General features: G+C 39.9%; 4 protein-coding genes across 5 annotated transcripts; all 4 read left to right on the forward strand.

Moving 5' to 3' along the window:
* The first annotated feature begins 605 nt into the window (after positions 1 to 605).
* Positions 606 to 7,102, forward strand: LOC103997449 (mitogen-activated protein kinase kinase kinase 3). Of its 2 annotated transcripts, none has more exons than XM_065169314.1 (11): positions 606 to 1,117; positions 1,523 to 1,981; positions 2,209 to 2,296; positions 2,454 to 2,531; positions 3,372 to 3,532; positions 3,632 to 3,707; positions 4,823 to 4,882; positions 4,973 to 5,080; positions 5,201 to 5,437; positions 6,428 to 6,543; positions 6,623 to 7,102. In XM_065169314.1, the coding sequence occupies exons 1-11, from the start codon at positions 744 to 746 to the stop codon at positions 6,888 to 6,890; spliced, it is 2,025 nt and encodes a 674-aa protein (XP_065025386.1). In that variant the 5' UTR covers positions 606 to 743; the 3' UTR covers positions 6,891 to 7,102. The 2 variants fall into 2 exon arrangements, with proteins under 2 accessions (XP_065025386.1, XP_009416942.1); XM_009418667.3 differs by having other exon boundaries at positions 610 to 1,117; positions 2,454 to 2,516.
* Positions 7,103 to 7,747: 645 nt separating this feature from the next.
* Positions 7,748 to 11,046, forward strand: LOC135649351 (probable gamma-secretase subunit PEN-2). Its single transcript, XM_065167617.1, has 2 exons — positions 7,748 to 8,090; positions 10,673 to 11,046. The coding sequence occupies exons 1-2, from the start codon at positions 7,823 to 7,825 to the stop codon at positions 10,831 to 10,833; spliced, it is 429 nt and encodes a 142-aa protein (XP_065023689.1). The 5' UTR covers positions 7,748 to 7,822; the 3' UTR covers positions 10,834 to 11,046.
* Positions 11,047 to 13,241: 2,195 nt separating this feature from the next.
* Positions 13,242 to 14,343, forward strand: LOC135648744 (transcription factor MYB52-like). Its single transcript, XM_065166666.1, has 2 exons — positions 13,242 to 13,521; positions 13,595 to 14,343. The coding sequence occupies exons 1-2, from the start codon at positions 13,365 to 13,367 to the stop codon at positions 14,206 to 14,208; spliced, it is 771 nt and encodes a 256-aa protein (XP_065022738.1). The 5' UTR covers positions 13,242 to 13,364; the 3' UTR covers positions 14,209 to 14,343.
* A 6,054-nt stretch (positions 14,344 to 20,397) lies between these two features.
* Positions 20,398 to 23,541, forward strand: LOC103997446 (carboxyvinyl-carboxyphosphonate phosphorylmutase, chloroplastic). Its single transcript, XM_009418663.3, has 7 exons — positions 20,398 to 20,690; positions 20,784 to 20,857; positions 21,638 to 21,720; positions 21,822 to 21,846; positions 21,985 to 22,004; positions 22,113 to 22,262; positions 22,949 to 23,541. The coding sequence occupies exons 1-7, from the start codon at positions 20,461 to 20,463 to the stop codon at positions 23,303 to 23,305; spliced, it is 939 nt and encodes a 312-aa protein (XP_009416938.2). The 5' UTR covers positions 20,398 to 20,460; the 3' UTR covers positions 23,306 to 23,541.
* The last annotated feature ends 52 nt before the right edge of the window (positions 23,542 to 23,593 follow it).

A 23,593-nucleotide genomic window follows, 5' to 3' on the forward strand; every position in this document is an offset into this window, starting at 1 on the left:
GGTGGTGGTTGGAACCTTCCAAGTTTCTACACCGGCGTTGAAGGAAAAGTCACATCCCACTTGTTGCAGCTCAAGTGCACGTTGATGGGTGTGATTGCGTGTGAAGTGGGTTCCCCGAGACGTAAATGGATCGTAATTACATGTGAATGTGTCGGATATAATTAATGAAAGGACTGTAATGTTCAACCGATTTAAGATGCGTACGTCCAATGTACGTACATGCATACATCGGTCGAGTCGGATTCTAAACTTTGCCGCCAGTGCGTCTTTCTACTACCAGCGTTTATGGTACTCGCTTAGTTACCCTGAGAAGTAGTTAAGGCTGACTGGCGGGTCCCACCGAGACTATTGCAATTATCGCGCCGGTAGCCGGCGGAGTAGGTAGAAAAGAAAGGTATTCCTCTCCACGCCGTCTGACGTCATTGCCCCTTCGCGGGAAGCGCCGGCCGGGGTTCTGATGAGCTGTCACCGTAAGCCGCTCCCTCGCGAACATCACTTTTTACCCACAGTTCCTTTCCTCCCCGAAGTCTACCTGCGCGGTGACTGGAACAATAGCGTGGGACATGTCCCAGCGCTGCTTGAAGGAGGGGAGTCCACGACGCCTCTCTCTCTCTCTCTCTAAATCGAAAGTTCTCTTCTTCGCTCTCGTTTGTTTCTTGTTGCGCTCCCCCAAAATCGATCCTCTTTATCATCTTATCGGAATTCCATATAATTCTACTGCCGAAGCTTCTCTTGCTGCGAAGATGCCGGCGTGGTGGAAGGGGAAGTTGAAATCAAAGTCGAAGTCCACTGCCAGCCCTCGGACAAAGGACCCGGAGACGCCGGGGACGCCGCGGGCGGCGGCGACGGTACTTCCGGATGAGGAGCTGGTGGCGGTGGCCAGGCATGGAACCAAGGAGAAAGCTAACAGCTTTGACGAGGTTCTTGGTTCTAGGAAGAGCGGAGACCTTTCTCCCGTTGGCGGCGGAGGAGGATTAGGAGCTGGGACGGGCTTTGTGTTCGGTCACCCGCTCCCGCTTCCGACCTCGATCTCGTCGTATGGCGTGTCTACGGTGTCGGCGTCTAGCGTCAGCTCCTCCAGCTCGTCGGAGGAGACGCCGGATCTTGGGCTGTATAGGTACCTGGTCTTTCTTTTTCCTTTCTTTTCTTGTGGTTTCGATCTCTCGGACGCTGGATCGGGTTGTGCCTGTGCGACTAGATGTAAAGAAGTTGGAAATTTTTTGTGGATTTCCTTTGATTTTTGGCTCTCTTTGTCTAAAGATTGGATTTGGTTGGGTTTGTTCGTGTAGAAGTGATGATTAGACACTTGACCTCGGAGATCTTAATGATATAGTGGCAATTATCACGTCTGATTATTTGTCTAAGGTAAAGTTTCATTCTTTGCTTATTCTGGTGCTCCTGGGTATTGATCTTGCGATTCTTCGTTTTATACGACCAAGGATTTGGCTTTCCTTTCTTGATTTGGAATGAAAGAGCTTGTCATCTGCATCAGAAGTACATCTAACTTGTCTTCGTATTGCAGGTATTCGGATCCGATCAACACGCCCAGGGGCAGAAATGGAGTACGTGATTCGCAAAGGCACGGGCATGCGGCTGAAGATAGGCAACTCTTCTCATGCAGCCCAGTTTTGGAGCAGTCTCATGGTGGAAATGCATACTCTCGTGGCCAAAATTCCACAGAAACCATTTACAGTAGAAGGACTGCAAGTCCTTCCCCTGGCTTGACAGGGCATCATCCTTTTCCTACATCACCTGTACACCACAGTTCATTTGGTTTATGCTCAGCATCCCCTAACCGCCGGCAGGATAATCTGAGGAGCTCACCTCAGCCACTGCCTCTTCCTCCAAGTTCTCCCACCTGCTCTTCTGCTTCTCCTTCGTCTTGTTCGTCTTCTTCTTCACGTTCTCCCAAGTCACTGTGGAAGAAGGGCAAATTACTGGGCAGGGGAACCTTTGGTCACGTTTATCTTGGATTCAACAGGTACTTGTTATGCTTAATTTTGCACATGCACCTAAAAATTTGTATTAGGACTCTGTACTGATTAAGAGAAGCTAAATGTTCTAATGATAGATGAAGGAACCTACATAGTGTTTCAACTAGGAATATCTCTTTCCTCAGTTACATTCTTCTGCAATAAGGCCTTCTTCTCTGTTTACATCCAGAATATTAAATTATTCTATATCTCACTTTAAATGCGCATGCTCCAGTGGAAGTGGGCAGATGTGTGCGATTAAAGAGGTTAAGGACATTTCGGATGATGCAAATTCTAAAGAATGTCTCAAGCAGCTCAACCAGGCAATCTTCTTATCTTGTTTGATTTATCAGATAACATCAATTCCCATTTCTGAATTACTTTCCACTATTTACTGATTGAGGTAATATGCAATCCTTTTGAGTACAGCTAGTCATCGAATAAGTAATTAATTGGCTTTTTTTATCTTCACTTTGTCAGGAAATAGTCTTGCTTAGTCAGCTCTCACATCCAAACATTGTGCAGTACTATGGCAGCGAACTGGTAAATTTAAGTCTAGTGAGTTATTTGTTTTCATTCTTCGGTGAGGACCTTATGTCATATATTTTATAATTTCCTGATAAAGAATCTTGTTGGAGCAGTTCACACTGATTTATGCTTAAAGTTCCTTTCATGGACATGTAGTGACAATTGGAAGGTGCATGGACCAGTAAATTAGGTTGCATAATGACAATCCAAGTAAAGTTAAAAATTGAGGGAGAGACAAAGTTAAACGAAAAGAATGAACAAATTCACCCACTAGAAATCATTGCTTGTAATCCAGCATGCCATTTAATTATTCATAGTTCGACCCTCTAGATCATGGGGAAGTCTTTCAAGTTTTTTTTTCCATCTTTTCTGTTGGTACATCCCAAAAATTGTGGATCAAGTTTACCATAAGAAGCAAGTTGGAGCACTCCTGTATGAATCAATCTCCTGGTGTGACAATCAATCTATTGATGTTATATTTATCACCTAATGTTATCTATAGAAAAATTACAATTGCAAGAAATTGAAACCCATACAATACTTTATTCTGGAAGTAATCTTGTTTATAGATGGCTATTTGAGCTTTTACTTGCAGCTAATCTATCCATGAATGAAGTTAGAAATGTGTTTAAACTTCAACATCATTGTGTCACTGTGCAGTCCAGTACATGTGCATTTATGTTTTGACCCACTAATACGGTTTGTATGTATTTTATAATTCATTATAAGGGACGAATAGTATTTTATCTTCTCAGAAACAATTTTGAATGAACTCATATCCTGAATTTTGGCTAGAATTTTCTATGAAAATTTTGCTTTCTTAAGTAGCTTGATTAGGTATAACATGGATTAGTTTCATTTCCTGTACAGGCTGAAGACACACTCTCAGTTTATCTTGAGTATGTCTCTGGGGGTTCTATTCACAAGTTACTTCAGGAATATGGTCCTTTTGGGGAATCTTTAACTCGTAACTACACCGCTCAAATCCTTTCTGGACTTGCTTATTTACATGGGAGAAAAACTGTGCACAGGTACTTGAAAACTCAATTTTCTGGTGACATCCTTGCAGAGGAAATACCTTCTGTTTTCATTATTGCTATGATGACTGAAGATGGATTGTGACCTTGCAGGGATATTAAAGGCGCAAACATACTGGTAGATCCCAATGGTGAAATCAAACTGGCTGATTTTGGCATGGCTAAACATGTAAGGTTCTTAGTTAATGAATTTTCTTTTTTGCTTGTAGAATGGGATAATCTGGAAGGCAAATTAATTGTTAAAATTATGAAAGATATTAACAAATGCCAGATACATTTATTAAAGATCATGTGAACTGTGACTACAACCTTTTTTCTCGACTCAAAAGACAAATTCCAGTTTTAGATTGCATCTATTGTAAGCTAAAACTTTCCCTCATCCTTAGTAACTTAAATAATCTGTCTTTCTTCTCTTTATTGACTTTTGGTGGTACTTATGGCTTCATCCTTTTGTTTTGAAACTTATACTTTCAGTTTCCTAATATCCATCAACACATTTTAGTAACTTGGAATGTCGGAACAAAAGGGTTAGAATTGAATGATACAATGATTAGAAGAAGAATAAACATTATTTGTTTAACTACTGTTTCTTTAACTACTGGGTTCTCAAGTTACTAATATCTAATTAAAAGGAAAGAAAATGCAAGCCTAATCCTTGGTAAAGGTTAACATCTCATCTAGTGCCATCGTATGAGTTTAGTTGAGATGGCAACTTTGGAGTCTAGCCTCTCTTTTTGATATATGTCCTTCCCTGTGGATTTTGAGCCAATGCCCTGAAAAGTGAAAATAAGATGCTAAAAGTAGAAACTAATAACATTAAAAATGAAAAGGTTTTGGTGAGGAGAAAATAATTGAGATCAATGTCTAGCATGTGACATCACCTGATTTCATTAATGAAAGGGACATGCAAGAAAGAAGAAAAAACAAGTTCTGCTTTTCTCTGTTATGGAATCCAATTCCAAGAGTGCATAGCCAGTGGTTAACTAGCAACCAAATAAAACTTGATGACTGTTTTGCAAATAATGGTAATAGCTTCTGCAATCATTAGTGCTCGCAAGTAGGTTGAATTGGTATAGAAATGTAAGTATGATATTTCAAAATAACACAAGAACAAACTGCAGTCACTTTAAGAAAAAGTTAGCCTTGGGTAGCTCCTGCTGTCTTTGGCATGTATGAGGCATTATGCAGTACTGCACTTTGCTGAAAATTCCATTTTCTTTGTGTTAATTTATTATTGTTTTGGTCAACTTCACTCAGCTTTTTACACTGTTTGTCTTGTAACAGATATCTGCTTACACTTCAATACGGTCTTTTAAAGGAAGCCCTTACTGGATGGCTCCTGAGGTAGTTTTACATGAAAGTTTCAGCTATTACCTTCTTTCAATACTTTTGTAATCGCTAAGCTCTCCTCTTTTTTGGATAAACACCATGTAGGTTATCATGAATTGCAGTGGTTATGACCTCTCAGTAGATATATGGAGCCTGGGGTGTACAATTATTGAGATGACAACTTCAAAACCTCCCTGGAGCCAGTTTGAAGGGGTGTGTTTTGCATACTTTGCACTTAATTCTTAAACAAAATCTCCAACATGAATGTTTTTCAAGCTTATATGATTACTTAGTTAACTTCTTGTAATTCTAATTTTATGATTCAATTAACAGGTTGCTGCAATATTTAAAATTGGCAATAGTAAAGATGTACCAGAACTCCCAGACCATTTTTCTCCTGTTGGAAAGGACTTTTTAAAGCTATGTTTGCAGCGTGACCCATCAGCTCGTCCCTCAGCAGCTCAACTGATGGATCACCCTTTTGTTCGAGATCAAACAATAATCAAGGCTGCAAAATTGAATATGATGAAGGATGTGCCACAATCTACCTCTGATGCAAGTCATGCAGTGGTAAAGTTTAAAAAAAAATTACAGAAGCATATTTGAAATTCCTGATTTTATCTACATCAAGATTTGTTATTTTTAGTTAACAATTGGTCAAAAAGCAAGTTTTTCTTCGCCAAACAATGGAGCAGGTTATTAAATTTGTTGGAAGTGTTCTTTTTTCTATGTCCGCTTATGTGTTTCAGCTTTTGATAGTGAAAAGGTAGAACTCACTAGGCAGAGTTACATCCATGGTTTGATTTCCTTGGTTTTTTAGATAAATGAAAGACTTAATGATTCTCTTAAGATTGCCAACTCACTAGGCTGACTTAACGATTCCCTTTTTTTTTGTTCTGATGCATGATAAAATATTTTTTCCTCTCAAATTTCTCTTAGAATCTTTTACATGATAAGCTCTTTCTTCATGGTATGTTTAATTCCTAAAATGTTGTTGGTTCGTGCTCAAAATCCTTATAGAATATCAAATTTAACCCTGCAATGTTGGGGGTTTTGTGCATCAGGTCTTTCAACCCATTAGCTTCTTGTTCCTTCATAATGACATTTCTATTAGGAGTCAATTCCACATTTTTCTCAGCTATATTGTTTGATGAATTTTATGAAGTATTATTCACTATGTTTTTGGATGACAACTTCAAATAATTTTCTTAGTGTATGTTTACCCAAGAAAAAAATTGATATATGCTTCATTATTCTCACCATGCATTATGTTTCTTTTAATTCTTTTTAATGAAATTGACGGTATATTTTGGATCAGTTGGTTGTCTCACAATTTTGTCTATGTGGACTCATATGCTCGATTGGCCTAAAATTACTTCTCATATTTACTGGTTTACATGTGCACACTTAAGTCTGCTGTGTACACATATTTGCTCGATTAAGTTGCAAATTACAACTCAAATTTAGAAACTTATGTGGGAAGTAATTCTTAAGTTCTCAGTGGTTATTTTGGTTTGATGTTGACAATACAAACACTAACCATTTGCTGCTGATGCACAGAGCACTGTGGAGTTTTCTTCCAACCAGAGTACTTCACCACTTCATGATAGAGATTGCGGAACAAGACGAGCATCTGGTTTACGCTCGGCATTTCCTCTGGCATGCAAGAACCCAAGGTACTTTGAGGTTCAAGCTGGAATTAATGAACCCCTGTTTGTTCCTAAGCTGATGTTAACACTGCTTTTCTTCTTGCAGTGATTTGCCGAGGATGAGAATGAACATGTCCCTACCTGTGTCCCCCTGTTCGAGTCCATTAAGGCAATTCAAACAGTCTAATAGAAGTTGCTTACCTTCTCCTCCACATCCAACTTATTCATCTGGAGCAGCTAACCACAGCCCAGTCAACTTAGCACTCCATTCAACCAGACCATGCAGCAACCGACCAGATCCTTGGTTTGACATCACACTATTCAAGCCCCAATCACAGTATGATTCTCCTCGAAGATTGAGCATGGGTTTGTGAAATAAGGGCCATTGCTTGTGGAATGGTTGGAACATGATTTATTTTTCCTAATGTTCTTGGTTCTGTTCATAAAGATGTAGCAGCCAAAGACAGTCAGATTCCACATTGTATAGAGTAGATTTGCGTTCATAGCATGTAATACATAGCAGAGTGTTCTTGGAGTAAAAACAATGGAAAAAAGGGAAATACAAACAAGATTTCATTCTACTTCATACCTTCTTTGAAATGAATTTTGTGGATGCAAATTAGCAGCTGATGTGTTGCAGAAACAGCAGGCATTGGTGAATTCTTGTGGCTGTGCTGTCTACAGTTTCCAGCATCATAGAGTTTGATTCAAATGTAAATAAGCTGAGTTGTGATGGATTGTTAAACTCAGGACTTCATGTTAAGCTTTGACATATCACCAGAGTTTACTTTGACATTTATACCATTTAATACATGAATTTATATATTATAATCAAGATTCAGAACTTCACTTTATTTCATATTAGATAATAATTATTCAAATTTATCATATCTTGTAAAGAAAAAAAACTCAAATTTTATTTTATTTTATATTTAATTATATGTCAAATATTTTTGAAATCCATGAAAACAATAATATATTGTTATTTGCTACATTTTCTTCCACTGTTTTTTATTTTGGAAGATATACACATTTTGTTTTTAGTTAATTAATATTGTCTTAATATTTTATTGGGAGGTATTCTTATTTTTTATTTTTAATTAGTCAGTGACTATTGCTTTAATATTTTATTGGTAAAATATCAACTAAAAAGACCGGCCGAAGGATCAAAGCAATTCATCAGAGCCGCTCATTATCGATTGGATGGCGGTGATTGGACGACGGTAGGCGCATGCGACCCCTTCGCTCTTCCCCCACTTCCAACAGACGAGGGCTCGTCGAAGAGAATTGAGAGAAGGGGGGCGAAATGGAGCGGCGAGGCGAGACGATCGACGAGGAGCAGGGCCTTATCGGCCCCCGTCCCCGCCCCGGCGGCGGAGGCGAAGGGGTTTCCGGCCGACGCACCTGGCCGACGGTGGACGGACCTCATGGGCTGTCGGAAGAAGAGTCGGCCGCCTACGCCCGTAGCTACTTCTACTGGGGATTCGCTCTCCTTCCCTTGCTCTGGGCCGTCAACTGCTGCTACTTCTGGCCCGTCCTGAGGAACTCTCATCCCTCCCCTCACGTTCGCCGTTGTAAGCTTTCGGTCTCGACCTAGTTGTGTTCGTTCAATTAAAGTGTGATTTTTCTGCCTGTTGCTATTCGATTGACTTAGATCAAGCTGTTCTTGTCTTATCTGTTATATACTGTCATCAACTGGATTTTCATTGCTCTAATTCTCCTTTGACAATTTTGTTGAAGTTCTTCTTTGTCGAGTGAAATCCTCTAAATTAGGTCAATTTAAATTGTGGCTATTCTCTATGAACTTTAATCGAGGACAGATGAGTGATTTTTGAGACGCAGGATATGGGAATGTAGGTCCAGTGAGTTCTAGCTTTCGGTCTAGTGAACAAATTTTGTTTTGCGTTGTGATATTTTGTGTTGCAATTGGAATTTCATTCGATTTCAGATTGGGAAGAAAACGAGTGTTTGTTTGTGGTATACTTTCTGGAACGAAAGAAATTTTGGAATTTTTAGCATATCGTCTTTCTGCCAAGACAAATGTTATAACCCATAGACAAAAAGCGGAGGTTAGAGCTAGAGGAGTAGACTATCCTTGAAGCCATGGAATTTGCTCATCGTTTTTGTATACTTGTGCTGCATTTAGGTTAACCTGTTTCTTTGTTAAGCTCTGGTAGATTGATAGCTTCATGAGTATATAACCTGGATTTAAGTGATAATTGCTTGGCCAGGATGGTTTTCGTACAAATTATTTTGTGGCAATAGAATTATCTTCTTAGTTCCCAATAGAATAAAAACAAAATTTTGGAATATTTGATCCCAAAAGAATTGAGTTATGCAAATTGACCATCTTGACCGTGATATGCATGAGAACCTTAAGTGAATATTGACTTAATACATTGTCTACTAGGTTTTGGAAGGAATATCATAGATCTGATAAATAATGGTTACAGATTGCAGTATTGTCACCAGCCATTGGAGGAAGTGAGTGTTGGAATTATAATAATTAGGGGAGAAAAGTGATATTTTTTGGTAAACCTAGTTATGGATAATATGGGATAGCACAACTATCTCACAGGAAAGGGCTACACATGTCCTTATGGACTTTACTTTTGGTGAATAATGCAATTATTAACAGAAAAAGGAAAATAACACTAACAAGAAGAGCTTGGGTGACGAATAAAGAGATTTTTTTTTTTTGAAATCGAGTCTAGCTAGTTTTTCAGCATATTCTAATTGACATATCTCCACATATTGATCAGTTTTTTAGAGATAACTCTAGAAAACATTGTCATTCCATGAGGATGTCAACTTAATTTGAACACTAAAGTATCATGCTGACCAACCACACCAAAAAGTTGGGAATCTCACTTTGCATTTCTGCTGCTATCATGAAATATCAGACATGTAATTTGTTTTTGCATTATCTGAACATCCTTTGTTAGCTAAAAGTTGATCCTGAATTTGTCCATTCCAATACAGTATGCAAGCATCTGTAAATGTTATATGCAGTGGCAAAGTTACCTGATCTCAACAACCAGTTTTTCCCCTTCAAATTGCATGGCACTGCACACTTTCACTTCGTGTAAGCTGGCAGCATAGTGCTTTTTGCTCCATAAGTTTAAAGTTAAAATTTTGTAGGTTTTGACCTAATTCAATGGTGCTACTCTGCTTGTCACTACTATGTGAAAAAACATCATAGTGAAGCTTCAAGCAGGCTGAGTTTTTTTTGCTAGATATATTGCTGTTGTATCAAGGTCAACTGCTTAATTGTTCCTTGGCATTCAGATTTAACAATAGGGTGATATGAATGGTGATCTCTTTGAAGTTGTGTACACTGCTATCAATCAGGCTCATAATAGTATTTTCTTTCATTGACTTTGTTAATTTTTCTTATAGTATTTGTAAAGTGGAAATTAAGCTGATAGATAGGTCTGTAAAATTAAATAGATGGTGAAGTCTCTTATGAAACAGTTAACTAATCTGATGATATATATAATGTAGAACATCAAAGTTTTTTTGTAATATGCATGTGTCTTTGTAGCTTACATGCATAGGTTAGCAATGAAGTACAAGTTTTATCTTTTTATGAGGTAAAAGGAAAATGATTACACTGAAGAATAAAAGGATTGTTTTTTGACATGTATATGCATAGCCAAAGACAGACCTCTAAGTGTGCTTTTCCCGAGGAAAAGATTTGGATGTGTTTTTACAGGCTCTTTTCTACCTAACTTTCCAATGGTTTGTTTTAAGTTTATAATCGAACCCTTTTATCTCTGTATATACATATAATTCATTAGGTGAATGTGTGAATTCATTTGCCAACAAGACGTAGCTCTAGTAGAAGACCTATAAATGCTATGAATAGTCGAGGTAAAACAATTAATATTAATAGTTATAAGAAAACCCAAGAATGCTTTATTAAAAAAGCTATAACCAGAAATCCAAATACTCTTGAATATTTACATTTTTTTATGTAGAGCTGAATGACAAGAAACAATCCATGTAGCTATTTCGAAATAGTTGGAACATCACAGCTCGTCGTCGTTGTATGTATATAGATATATGTAATTCACTTATGTTATTTATTTATATATATGCTTTGTATGATTTTTTTTTATCATTCTGTATCATGTTAATCATGGCTCATATGCAGATGTAATGCCTTCCGCAATTGGCTTTACGATCTTCACTGTGCTCCTTGGTTCATGGTCCCTTACATTCTTAATCGGAGGGGAGCAGCTTTTTGGTCCAGCATGGAATGATCTTGTTATGTACAACCTTGCAGACAAGTTAGGATTGACGGGGTGGACATAAATGTGTGATGAGAAAGTCTTATTTGGTTTGTTCATCCATGCAGATCAGAAGACTGCTTGCACTTTCTGTCTCACTTTTTATCTACCTGGATTCCAGAACCACATAACTACATATTCTTATTTATTGGTATGTCATTTAAAAGGTTTATTATATTCAACTTGGATAGATATATCTTGTTTCAAATTGGAAGTTGGATCAAATGTTTACTGGTCAGGTTTCCTGTGTTAACCAGTTGGCTTTACCAAAGAGTAAACAGGTAATTATCCCAACTTGCTGTAGCAATTAGTGTCTCTTTATTATTACTTTTTCTCATATCTTATATCAGCAGTACACATAAACTTTGATGTATAATAACCAGTAGTTGTTTCGATTTTATTGCATGAAAACAGAGATGCCATAATTGCTCTTCTTTCTCTCGTACCATACAACATCTGCATGTCTCCATGTTCTTGTGGTGATGGTTGAGATATGTGCCAAGACACCATTAGATAGGGGTCAAAGGGATGGTGGGAATGAGAAGGGGGGACGTTTTGGTATGGCTGAATCATCCTGGTTTCTTGTTGCTTTCAGGGCATCGAGAACAGGTATGTATGGTGGGGAAGAAGAACATGGCCTTAGCTCGAAACAGATACGAACTCGTTGCATTGATGTGATCTCCATGAAAGAGAAACCATGTTCTTACTGCTGCATGAATCAACAGTGAGTTGATACAGTGCCAAATGCAGTTCCTTGTTGACCCAACGATCTGTTCAGGAGACCTTACGAGGTTTTCGGAGTAATGTCACAAAGATACCACATGATTTGATCATAATAAAAAAAAAAAGATCCCAAGAACCTATCTTGCGTGATCAAAGAAAGAACTAACTGTAGTTCATCTTCGAAGGAGAGACGGTCATAAAAGGTGTACTTGGATTGCTGAGACAAAGTCTTCTTGTTTGCTCCTTCTAAGTATATGCCAAGCAATACTCCTTTGAACAAAACAGACTCCACCTTTCCTTGTCGGACCAGCCAAAATCCCATGCGCTGCATCATCCCTGCCTTTTGATGTGGACTTGATGGCTTCTGATGCATCCCACCAGGTGTTTGTTCATCCATTTGCCAAGCATTTCTTGTTGAGATCAATCTTTTACCACAAGATTTCCCAGTCTTCTCCCCCCATGGCGACTGAGAGAAGCAAGCATCCTCCACCTGTGCAGAATAGATGGCTGTAAACTGGATTAGGTAGCACAGTGCCATTTAATTAGTCCCAGCGGTTGCCATTCTCACATCAAACCGCAGCTAACTGATGTTGTCATGCTGACCGGTAAAACTACTTTTGACTAAGAAAACATCTGGGAATTATGTTCGGTTGGGCTACGTATGGTTCCTACCACACACAACATACATCTACAGCTGTTCGGTCGTGAAGAGCATAAGCTTAGTGAAGGAGAAGGAGAACAGTCTCGTTTAAATGGGTTTTGAGATCTCCATCACCGATTCTCTATCAGTAAAGTTGGACTTGGCATCTCCATTAGGGTGAAGAAAGGGAGATGGGCTACCTATATACCTATCTTGATGCCGTTCTCACACGCCATACGAATGAATGGCTAAGCAACAATAAGCTTAATCGATCGTTTATTTTCTTCCACCTTTTCTGCATTAAATGCCGTGCTACATATCGAGTTCTGAAGAGGTTTTGAATCATGTGGAAGCCATAAAAACCTGCTATACCTCGAGCTGATGGCACCCAACTCTTGCCACTCTCGGCGGTCAGTTAATACGTATGTGGAAAGCGTGGTTGCATGTCTGCAGAAGCACTTGCCATCTCGGAGAAAGGTGGATCGGAATGGGAATGTTGAGAGGAGGAAGAGGAAGAACAAACAGAAGACATGTACCTGATCGCCATTTATTGAACACCACAATTGGTGATCCTTTCAATGCACTGCAGTGGCATTGTGGGTAGGTAGTCTAGCTGTTGCCACAACCGTCTGCCATTTTCGAGAGAAGAACATGACCTAAAACAGCTAAATCATACCCCAATTTCCTTCCCATAGAGATATTATCATGCCATTTAATTAGTTTGTTCGACTCGAGTCGAAACTATACTTGAATCGTAACCTTATTGTTCCTATTTTTTAAGGAACCCTAATCAAACCAAAATCTATGGTTTCGGTTTTCGATGCGAATTCGATAGTTCTTATTTTAAAAATAAAAATAAAAATAAAAATATTTTTAAATTAAAATTTTGATTAGTCCTCAAAATTTAAGTGAATCTAAATTCATGATAGCTTAGAGAGAGAGAGAGAGAGAGTATAGAATGCAAATAAGTAGGCAATTGATAGGGGAAGGTGATGGACCAATTGGCAAACACGCAAGTTGATGAGAAGGTGGCATGTAGAAAGATACAATGCTAACCCACTTTGTCGTGTAAAACTAACAAAAAGGACTTGCCATCCAAACCCTAATCCCACATTTCTTCTACTTATCCTCGGCCCCCCCTTTTCCTCCTCCTCCTCCTCTTTCAGCCTGCTTTCGTCTACCAGCAGGAGGTTATGGGATCGGCTTCGGCGACGGCAGGGTCAGACGACACAAAGCCATGCCCCCGAGGTCACTGGCGGCCGGGCGAGGACGAGAAGCTGCGGCAGCTGGTCGAGCAGTTTGGGCCGCAGAACTGGAACTCCATCGCTGAGAAGCTCCGAGGGAGATCAGGTACTGCGTAGCTCAGAGCTCGCTTCAATACGTCAGTCCCTGTGGATCTCACCAAAGCCCGGGTTGATCGCAGGCAAGAGCTGCAGGTTGCGGTGGTTCAACCAACTGGACCCGAGAATCAACAAGAGGCCATTCACGGAAGAGGAGGAGGAAAGGCTGCTGGCAGCTCACCGGATCCATGGAAACAAGTGGGCGTTGATCGCGCGGGTCTTCCCCGGGAGAACCGACAACGCCGTGAAGAACCACTGGCATGTGATCATGGCTCGACGGCAGAGAGAACGATCGAGGCTGTTCAAGAAGAGAGCTCCTCGGGACCTTCTTCTCGACTACACCGACGGCTCGCCCAACCGTGTCTTCCAGTTCGGGAGTGCTGCCGAAGAGACGTGTTCCGTGCGCTCGTGGGTCTTCTCCGGATCGGCGACGCAGTCCCCGCCCAGAACGTTGGGCGGGGAGAAAGACGCCGCCTCCGTTCTCGGCAGCTGCAAGTTCCACGGCCGGTCCTTTCACCCTTACCATGCAAAGTACGAGTGGGTGCCTCCTCGTGTTTCCATGAAGGTGTTCTCTCCGGGGGATGATGACTCGGCCATGTCGACGAACCCTAATGAAGAGCATGGAGGGGATGATCGATCCTCGAAGCGCAAGGGCGTTCCATTCATAGACTTTTTGGGTGTCGGGATTACATCTTGAATCCAAGAACATCCAAGTGTCTCAGTAGATTTGGTTCTGAACTGGAAAACGAGGATCTTGATATGTATTGTTTGCTCTGAGACCATCCGAGTTATGGAACATTGCATGTTAACTTGACATGAGATGTAGCCAATGCTGCCAACCTACTAAACTAAAACTATGTGAGCTTCAATGGCCATACAAACACTCTCTCTCTCTCTCTCTCTCTCTCTCTCTCTCTTAGATATACCTATAAGTCTTTTGGGTAACATTCTTATTACACATAATAAAAATTTTATAAAACAAATAATGTTTTATAGTTTGAAGTGTTGGGTAATTAAAAAACAATATATATAGAAAAATTTATTTTGGAGATTGATGTGTGGAGTTACTAGGAAATATAGAAAAAATATATTTTTATTTGTGAATAACTAGATATCATGATAAGTTAATATGGGTATATGTCGTTAGAATAAGTAAAATAATGATTAATGTTAGGGGGTAAGAGGAGACATAGAGAAAGGCGTAAAAGAATCTTAATAGAAATTATTAATAAGAATATAAATACTTTAGACTTAATTAAACATATGACTTTTTACGAATCTCAATTGCGATAAGAGATGCATGTATCGACCTCAAATAGTTAAAACTTATAATACTAATAATATTGTTATTTACATTCAAAGAAAAAAAATAAAAAAAATTCATTCTCATGATTCTGAATTTAACGCGAAGCAATCGGTAAATATGCATTAATAAGAAGAGTAATTAATTTGACAAAGTCTTGGATTAATTTGGGAGAGGAATTAAATCGATGGAGACTCTCCATTCTCGTGAACACACAAGAAATGAAGATGAGAAAAATCACTTAATTCCTCAGCTACGTAATTAAGATCACCCAAGACCTCATGATCCACAATATTAGACTAGCAAAACCACAAACAATGTGCGAACCCAACACATAAGGCTTATGCTTAGACAATCTTATCCATGTAAAATGGTTTTTTTTATTTGGATTCTTTATCGTCTAAATTGCAATCTTACAGTGTTGCCAAAGCTCGTCTTTACAAAAGTCAAACTCAGGTAATGTATAATCATTCCCCCTAATGAGATACAATAAGCTTATGGATGGATTTAGCGATCGAATAGGGCTTCTTGTTCGGGTCTCGTTGGTAGAGGGATGATGGTACAAATCTACCACCTTAAACATGCATGTTGAGGCATAGAGAAAGCTGAACTCCCTCTTCACATCATCATCATCTTCGAATTTCCATCCACCGTCACAATTTTAATGATCATGCTTTGAATCTTTACTCTCCTCCAATGAGTAGCTTTGAATCTTATTGTTAGTATACATATTGATCGCCCGACACGTAAGTAGTTCGGAATTAAAATGTATCTTGCAAACTAAGCCTATCGCAAGTTTGGTGTCGGAGTGATCGAAGGATTCAAATGAAGTTCATGTAAAAACTACATCGGATATGTTCGACAAGAACTCCTCCGATGGTTAAATTAGTAGGGTCGAAGGATTCAGAAGATAAAAGAGAGTAATAAATGCGTGAGACACATCTAAGGTACTTTTACAATGTAACGTTTTGAATCAAGTGGAGTGTTGATTTATGAAGTGATTAGCTTTATGAAGTAAGGTATGTATAAGGATCTACAACTTGTGGAATTGTCCATATGTCACATCCAAGTTCTTCGGTCTTGTTTGGTAGAGGTGTTTCACCGAGCTTTCATCAATCTTCTTCTCTCTTACCAACCAACCTGATTTCATTATATTGATCTGCATCAAAGGAACGACTTAGAAATATGGTAATCATAATAAGCCTACCAAACCGATATATGGTTTTGATGAAAAGAAGTATTTATAAACACTCTCCATAGATTACGTATCAAAGCTTGTTCTTGGTTCTTAGCTTACTTATTTTGTGATTCTTAATATTGAATAGTAACTTTACGATGAAATCCATGCATATGGAAGGACTATTTACAATGGGCCATGAGATGGAACCCAATCTAATGGAGGATATGAGCATCGCATGATCCATTAGGGATGGTAATATTGTGCCCATCCTTTATTTGAATCCAATCCGAATTAATACTTCTCTGTTTCGAGTAATAGGATATCCGAACCTGATCCACAACCAATTATCATCCCTTGCTATGAAAATTTTAATCGACTTTTCAATAATATTTTTAAGGAGGACTTGAATATTTGTAGATATTTGTTTCGAAGAAGAATGCTCGATTTCAATTTTAATGCCACATGGAACAATTAATCTTATATTATAAGTTTGACAATAATTTTTTATGCATGGATAAGAAATTACCTATGTTGCTTACTATTTTCTAGATTTGTGAGGGATTTATGAACTAATTATAGATTATCTCTTCTAGTTAGACCTCTTTAACATCTTAATTCCTAAACTTAAAAATTTATGTTGAAAATTTTATATGTATAAAAGTAAAATATTTAATCCAATTTATCCTAATATCGTCGATTTTACCGACAGAAAATACAAAGTATAGGAATGACACGAAAATAATGGACAAAAAGATAATTTTAATATCTTAATTACCTTTTCTTTTGTTATACCTTTGATTAAAATTTCTTAGTCAACTATTATAGTGGTGGCAAATGATGGCATTACCACACTACGGGCGACACAACTTGCTCTTAATGGTAGTAGGGGCTAAGCCTCGAGGTCCTCCAGATGTTCTCCACGCTGGTGTACTTTAAGATTAAAGGGCTGAAGGTGAGAAAGGGGACGCTCGAGTGTGCAGTGTGCCTCGATGATTTCAAGGATGATGAGGAGCTTCGTCTCCTCCCTCATTGCAGCCATGTCTTCCACTTGAGCCATACTGATGCTTGGCTTGCCTCTCATATAAATTACCTCATCTACCCCTGTTATAAACGTGGTGGGTCTTCAGCCCAAAACTACTACCCTATCATAGGATCATATCGCCATCGTCATGGACCCACAATGATGGCGGTGAAAGAGGAGGAGCTGAAGAAGGCAACCACATAATTGGTGTGGATTAGAAGTTAGAGGTGGGCAGCCTTGTCGCAATCTGAGCGACAACCGGTGAAGCTCTTACAATCTCATTCAATCAAGTATTTTCAAGGTTTGACTTACGGAGGACGTTGACCGGTACACCCTCTGCTTGTCGCTCTCACTTCTCTTCCTCCATTGACATCGCTTTGCCTCTACATTGGCAGGAGGTGAGGCATTTGCGTCTGCATAGCTCGGACCATGAGAGAGAGCTTTGTCGGTTGTTGCCTGGATTGCGACCGGGCCACTCGCCTCTAGCTTCCAATCCATGTCAATTTTGTGGCTATCTCCTTTCGCTCTTCCTCTTCTCCCTCCACCATTATGGGTTCATAATGCTAGCAATATGATCATGTGGCTAGGCAATAATTTTGGGCTAAAGACCCATCATATATGTCGTAGGGGTGGCTACAGATAGTAGATCGAGGTTGTGATAGATTGGACAAGTTACGTGAGTGGTGAGTTTGTAACAAGGGAGGAGGTGGAGCTCCTCATCATCATCGAACTCTGCCTCATCGCACACTCGAGTGCTCCCTTCCTCACCTTCAGCCCCTTAACCTTATAGTATATCAGTATGAAAAACATCTCAAGGACCTCAAGGCTCAGCCCTTGCTGTTGCTAAGAGCAGATTGCGTTGCTCACGATGCGGTGGCGCCACTTTCGCCATTACCACAATAGTTGACTAAGAAATTTTAATTAAGATATAACAAAACAAAATATAATTAAGACATTAAAAATAACCTTTTACCTATTATTTTCATGTCATTCCTATATGTGCTATATCTTTTGTTAGTAAAATCGAGGATAAATGAGGTTAAATGTTTCACTTTTATAATTATAGAGATTCTAACAAAAAGATTTTAAATCTAGGGATCAGAATACTAAAAAGTCTAACTATAAGGGATAATATATAATTAACCACACTTTTCTTTTCACAAAAAGAATTATAAGATTAAACTTAGGTCGAAAAAAAGAACAACAATATTATTTATGTCCTTTTGATTTTATGATCAACTTTATATATAATTATGTCAGTGTGAACAACTTTATGCCGTGGCCTCGGGGCCGACACGGCTTGTGTCGAGTCCGAATGGCGGGGGATCTCGTTGTTGCTGAAGTGGCCGGTCGCGCGGATCAAATCGCGCCGGGGTTCGTCGGGGCATTCCGTAGAGAAGGCCTCCTCTGCTCCGCGTCCCGGAGGCGCTAACCTCGTCTTCTCACCTACACACAGGTCGGGTCCGAAGCTCGGCCCGACCCCTCCGACGATCAAGTTAGTGATGTGAAGTGGTCTGTTTGCGTGTGTCTTTTTTTCCTCTCTTTGCCCCTCTCAGGAGCGGGGTTTTTATAGGGTGATTTACCGTGTCTGATGTGCCTGCTTGCAGGAGACAGGTAGCGTCTGCCACTAGCGCTGGCATGGCGTGAAGGACCGAGTCTGAGCAGATCGTTAATGGGCCTCGGTCTGCGTTCTGGTTCATTTGACCAGGTTCCGCCGGGTCGGTTGAGGTGTGAGGCGTCGTCTGGGACAGCTGGCGTCAGCCCGGGTCTTGTCACCATTTATTACCCTCATCAATATTTAAAAAATTAGAGGAATATAAGCATATGACTACCAAAAAAAATTAAGAAAAATGAACATAAAAGCTTTAGATAGATAGAACATTAGCAAATTAGATATACCCGACCAATTGCTAACCACTTATGAGACATGTTTCAAATTTGGTTGGTGAAGAACCCTTTCAACCACTTTGTCTCTAATGACAACAATCCAATTCATGATAATGAGAGCATCAAATAACCACAAACAAAGTTTGTGTCCAATACAATCGGAAGCGACACTAATTACTGATAGAGGTCAACAACGATAGGGATAGCCAAGCAATCTATAGTGCAAAATGTCCCCCCATTTGCAACAATAATTGAAATCAAATGACAAATCCATGCAATCATTTTCCCCTATATCGATCAATCCTTGTCAAGTGACAACCATCAAGCATATGATTATTAGATAATAAGAGGTAGGTTAATGATATATTATATTTACCTTAATGTTGTAGAATGTATTTGATTAAGTACTTGATGTACTCCATGTTTTGGTTCAGATCGAGAGACTCCCACGTGCTAAGTTTCGAGAATAATTATGTCACCCAAAGATATTCGATTGAAATCGAATCAATAAAATGTACGATGATGATTGAATGATTCTAAATCAAATCAAAATCAAAGTGATTAGATTCGATTCTTAAAAATTAAAATATAAATATTATTATTCGAAAACAAATATATAAGTATTCATAATAATAATAATAATAATAATCACCGCTCCTTAATATGATCAATAAAAGTCATCCTTCCTTATTGTATTGTGCACGTGTGAGGGTAGAGTTGTGGAACACGTTGAGGAGCATTAGATTGGGTGAGGACAAGAGAGCGTTCGATCGAGATCAGGACGGACTTGTCGTCGATCAAAACGTGCACGTCTTCATGAATCACATGGAGTTATCAATTGGCACGATAAGCTAAGTGATTAATGACACGTGTTTTCGTGTTGCGGGTTTGGATCCATTATGTGCGGTAACTTGACGTGTGGGCTCCGCTTGTCATGTGAGAGAGCTGAGAAGGTTGTGGGGGATGGAATTTTGGGACGAATAAATTATTCAGCAATGCTCGAATTCCAGACTTCAGACGCGACTCGAGCCACGTTGACTTGGCGGGCGTGTCGCGACCGAAGTCGTCTTGTGTGTCGGGGCCCTCCACGTGGCACTGTCGAGTCTGACAGGATGAGTGGTCGAGATAAAAAGGCTGGCTTGGCCCCACGGAATGCCTTCTGCAATCGAAGCCTCTTGCCACAACATCTCAATGGGTCCCACGTGGCTCCATAATTTCGACGAATTATGAGACTGGTAGAAAACCGGGCCGACTAACAGGTGAGTGAAATGCTACGATGATTTTTTTGTGTGCACATGATTCAGCTGACGTGTGAATGAACGGTTCACAAACCGCGCTCTACGCTTTGAACGGTCATGATTAGATCATTCTGGGCTTTGGAACAATCTCAGCCCTTCGCGTGGTCAACGGTCTTCCGCCGTGGGCCAACCCAGACCCAGCCTTCGACCCTCGCGCGCTCTATAAATCCCGCCCTTCGGTATCCTCCATCCCTCGCTCTGTCTCTCTCTTCTCCCAGTCCCGAGTGCGAAGCTTCCCAGTGCCGCAAGCGAGAAGAGAGATGGCGAACTCCCCGGTGGCAGTCACTGTGAGGTCGATCTCGGCGTTATCAGGCCCCAGGAAGACGCGCATGCACCGCCTCATCGAGGAGGAGGGCATCGTGCTGATGCCCGGGATCTACGACGCGCTCTCGGCGGCCGTCCTCCAGAGCTTAGGGTTCCGCGCCGGCTTCATCTCCGGCTACGCCGTCTCAGCCGCCCGCCTCGGCATGCCCGACATCGGCCTCCTCACGTATCTCCCTCTTACCCCCAACCCCTCCAGCCTCCCCATTCCTCGTCTGATTTCTCTAATTCGTTTGTTCCTTTTGTCTTTCTTGAATTTTAGGCCGCCGGAGATGGCGGATGCAGCTCGAGCAATTTGTGCCGCGGCTCCAAATGTTGCATTCATCGTTGACGCTGGTAATCATCTTCTTCCGCTCGTATTATTCTGCTCCTTTTCAACAGCATTTCTTCAGTTCTCTGTCAAATTTTGTCCTGCTCTGTTGTTACTTGAGCAGGAAACCCTAATGTGTCTGTAAGCACCAGTAAGGCGAAGAGTGATGTGCTTGGTCGTCACTTTTGATGCTTACTGGTAGCTTTGAAGCTTACGAAATATGGCAATTTGCAGGCACTTTGTCCACGACAGTTTATGCTCACTTTTCACAGTTTAGGTAGACCAATTGATTTGATGAATATAATATTTTACCACAATCTTTTCAAGGAGTTCTGGAACTTCGAGTAGTTTGAATTGTGAGTAATGAATCCTTCTGTACAGCATGAAAATAAAAAATATATGTAAATTAATAGAATTGGAAGAAAATATAATGTAATACTTGCATCTTGAACGGTTCCGCAATCTCAAGGAAACCTTTGTGTGCAATGAATAGTTTTTTCTAATATCATTAAGGAATAAAGATAAGAGGGCTGTTTATTACTGCCATATGTATGCAAGCTTAGCATATCCAACACATGGAATTTATTGTCAGCCAAATGGTGAAATATGTATATGTGATTAGCCAGTCGAAATCTTTGATCTCATTAGATCTGCTTCGATCCAAATTTGATTTACACTAAACATACTGAGAACCACTTAATCAGCTCACTCTTTGTTTTTCTGCCCAAAAAAAGGTCTATTTGATGTGTTTTATCCATCTTGCAAATGCACTTCGGTTATAATTTTAGTTCTCTGAAACATTTCAGATACCGGAGGTGGCAATGCTCTCAATGTCCAAAGGACTGTCAAAGATATAATTGCTACTGGTGCCGCTGGTCTGTTTCTTGAGGTTCGATGATGATGACTTACCTCCATGCTAGGAATTGCAGTCTGCTCTCATTTAGTTCTTAGTTTTAGAGCTAACTTTTTCTATTTTCACATTGATTACAGGATCAAGTTTGGCCAAAGAAGTGTGGTAAGAGAACATTAATCTTTTCTTACAACTAGCCATTGGTATTCAACTGTGGCTGATCTTAACTGTGTTGTTTCCTGTGGAATCTGTGTGACGAGAGTTTTCTTTTTTGGCTTCTTTTTTTTGCTCTCTGGCAACCAGGGCATATGCAGGGTAAACAGGTAACAATCTGAGAAGAAAAACGAGAATTGTTGTCTTGTTTTCTTTTCCCAGCTTCGATAATGTTTTAAATTCAGGCATGAAACTTTGCTTCGTGTCACTTGTCTTAGGTGATCCCAGCTGAGGAACATGCTGCAAAAATAGCAGCTGCAAGAGAAGCCATTGGTGATGCTGACTTCTTTCTTATTGCTCGGACTGATGCTCGTGCCACTGCAGGTGGTCTACCTGAAGCGATTGCACGGGCTAACCTCTACATGGAGGTATCATATTAATCGAATTACTAGGTCTATTCAATTTTAATTGACAACCAGCAAGTATTTATGTTTTTAACTTGCCAATTCTTGCCTCACCATACAATTGAATGAAGTTATATGATAGTGACTTTTGCCCTTCAAAGGTATATCTATAATTGCATGATAGGCTCCGAATTACTACATGCCTAGAAACTTCGATGTAGTTTTTTTGAGAATCTCTCTTTTACTATGTGTTGATTGGTATAGGTTTTTTTTAGCATGCCCATATATAATACTTGAGATGTTGTCATTACCTGATGCTTCTAGATGTCAAATGTGGCTATTCTTTGTGTGGTACATAAGGTAGTAAGTGAATCAGAAACAGAGGGTCACTGCAAAAATTATTCAACATCTTTAGTTGCAGTTGTTAAACTTTCAAAAATTGTTGGGTATCATTATCTTGATCTTTGTTGTAAGAATTTAAATTCAGTATTCTTCTGAAGAACTTTACACCGAAACTGTTAACATAGTTCTGTAGACTACTTTGAATCTTGCATCAAGATCCACTAACAGTAAAATCTCTCTCACACACATGCATTTTGATATGCATAAAGCTCCTACTGCCTTTGATTGGTTTCTCCAACAAGCAACAAGCTTTCTCTCGATTCGTAGAGAAACTGATGACCTTGGCACTGGCTCATTGACTCGTGCAGGCTGGAGCAGATGCCTGCTTCGTCGAGGCACCGAGGAGCGACGATGAGCTGAGAGAAGTTTGCAAAAAGACAAATGGATTCCGAGCTGCCAACATGCTCGAAGGCGGCTTTACACCCTTGCACACACCTAAGGAACTCAAAGAGATGGGTTTCCACCTCATCGTGCATTCTACCACGGCCGTCTATGCATCTGCACGTGCATTAATCGACGTCCTCAAGGTGATGAAGGAAGAAGGAACCAGCAGAGACCAGCTCCACAAGCTGACCACATTCGAGGAGTTCAACAGCTTGATCGGATTGAAGACATACAATGAGATCGGAGCTCGATACGAAAAATTCAGAGTTCCATCGAACTGAGCGCAGAATAAACGTATCAATCGTGGTATCTTCATGAAGCATAGTTGAGTGTCTAGAGATTAAGTTATTGTTGTTGTGAGGAGTTGAGCTACTACTGTGAGGTGTTCTTTCCTTTTGTTCTTGTAGTTTGTCATTTTGGGTGTGCCATGTTGTGTGTGAGTCGCTTGTAGTTATACAATTCTTTCTCTTATCAGCAAAAATAAATAATATGGGATGTGATATGACTCCATTTTTCATCCAAGAAGGTTTTTTTAGTCGACTGTTTGATTGACATTGCTCTTTGTCACC

This window comes from Musa acuminata, chromosome BXJ3-9 (assembly GCF_036884655.1).
Source record: "Musa acuminata AAA Group cultivar baxijiao chromosome BXJ3-9, Cavendish_Baxijiao_AAA, whole genome shotgun sequence".
In the NCBI taxonomy this organism is placed as follows: domain Eukaryota; kingdom Viridiplantae; phylum Streptophyta; class Magnoliopsida; order Zingiberales; family Musaceae; genus Musa; species Musa acuminata.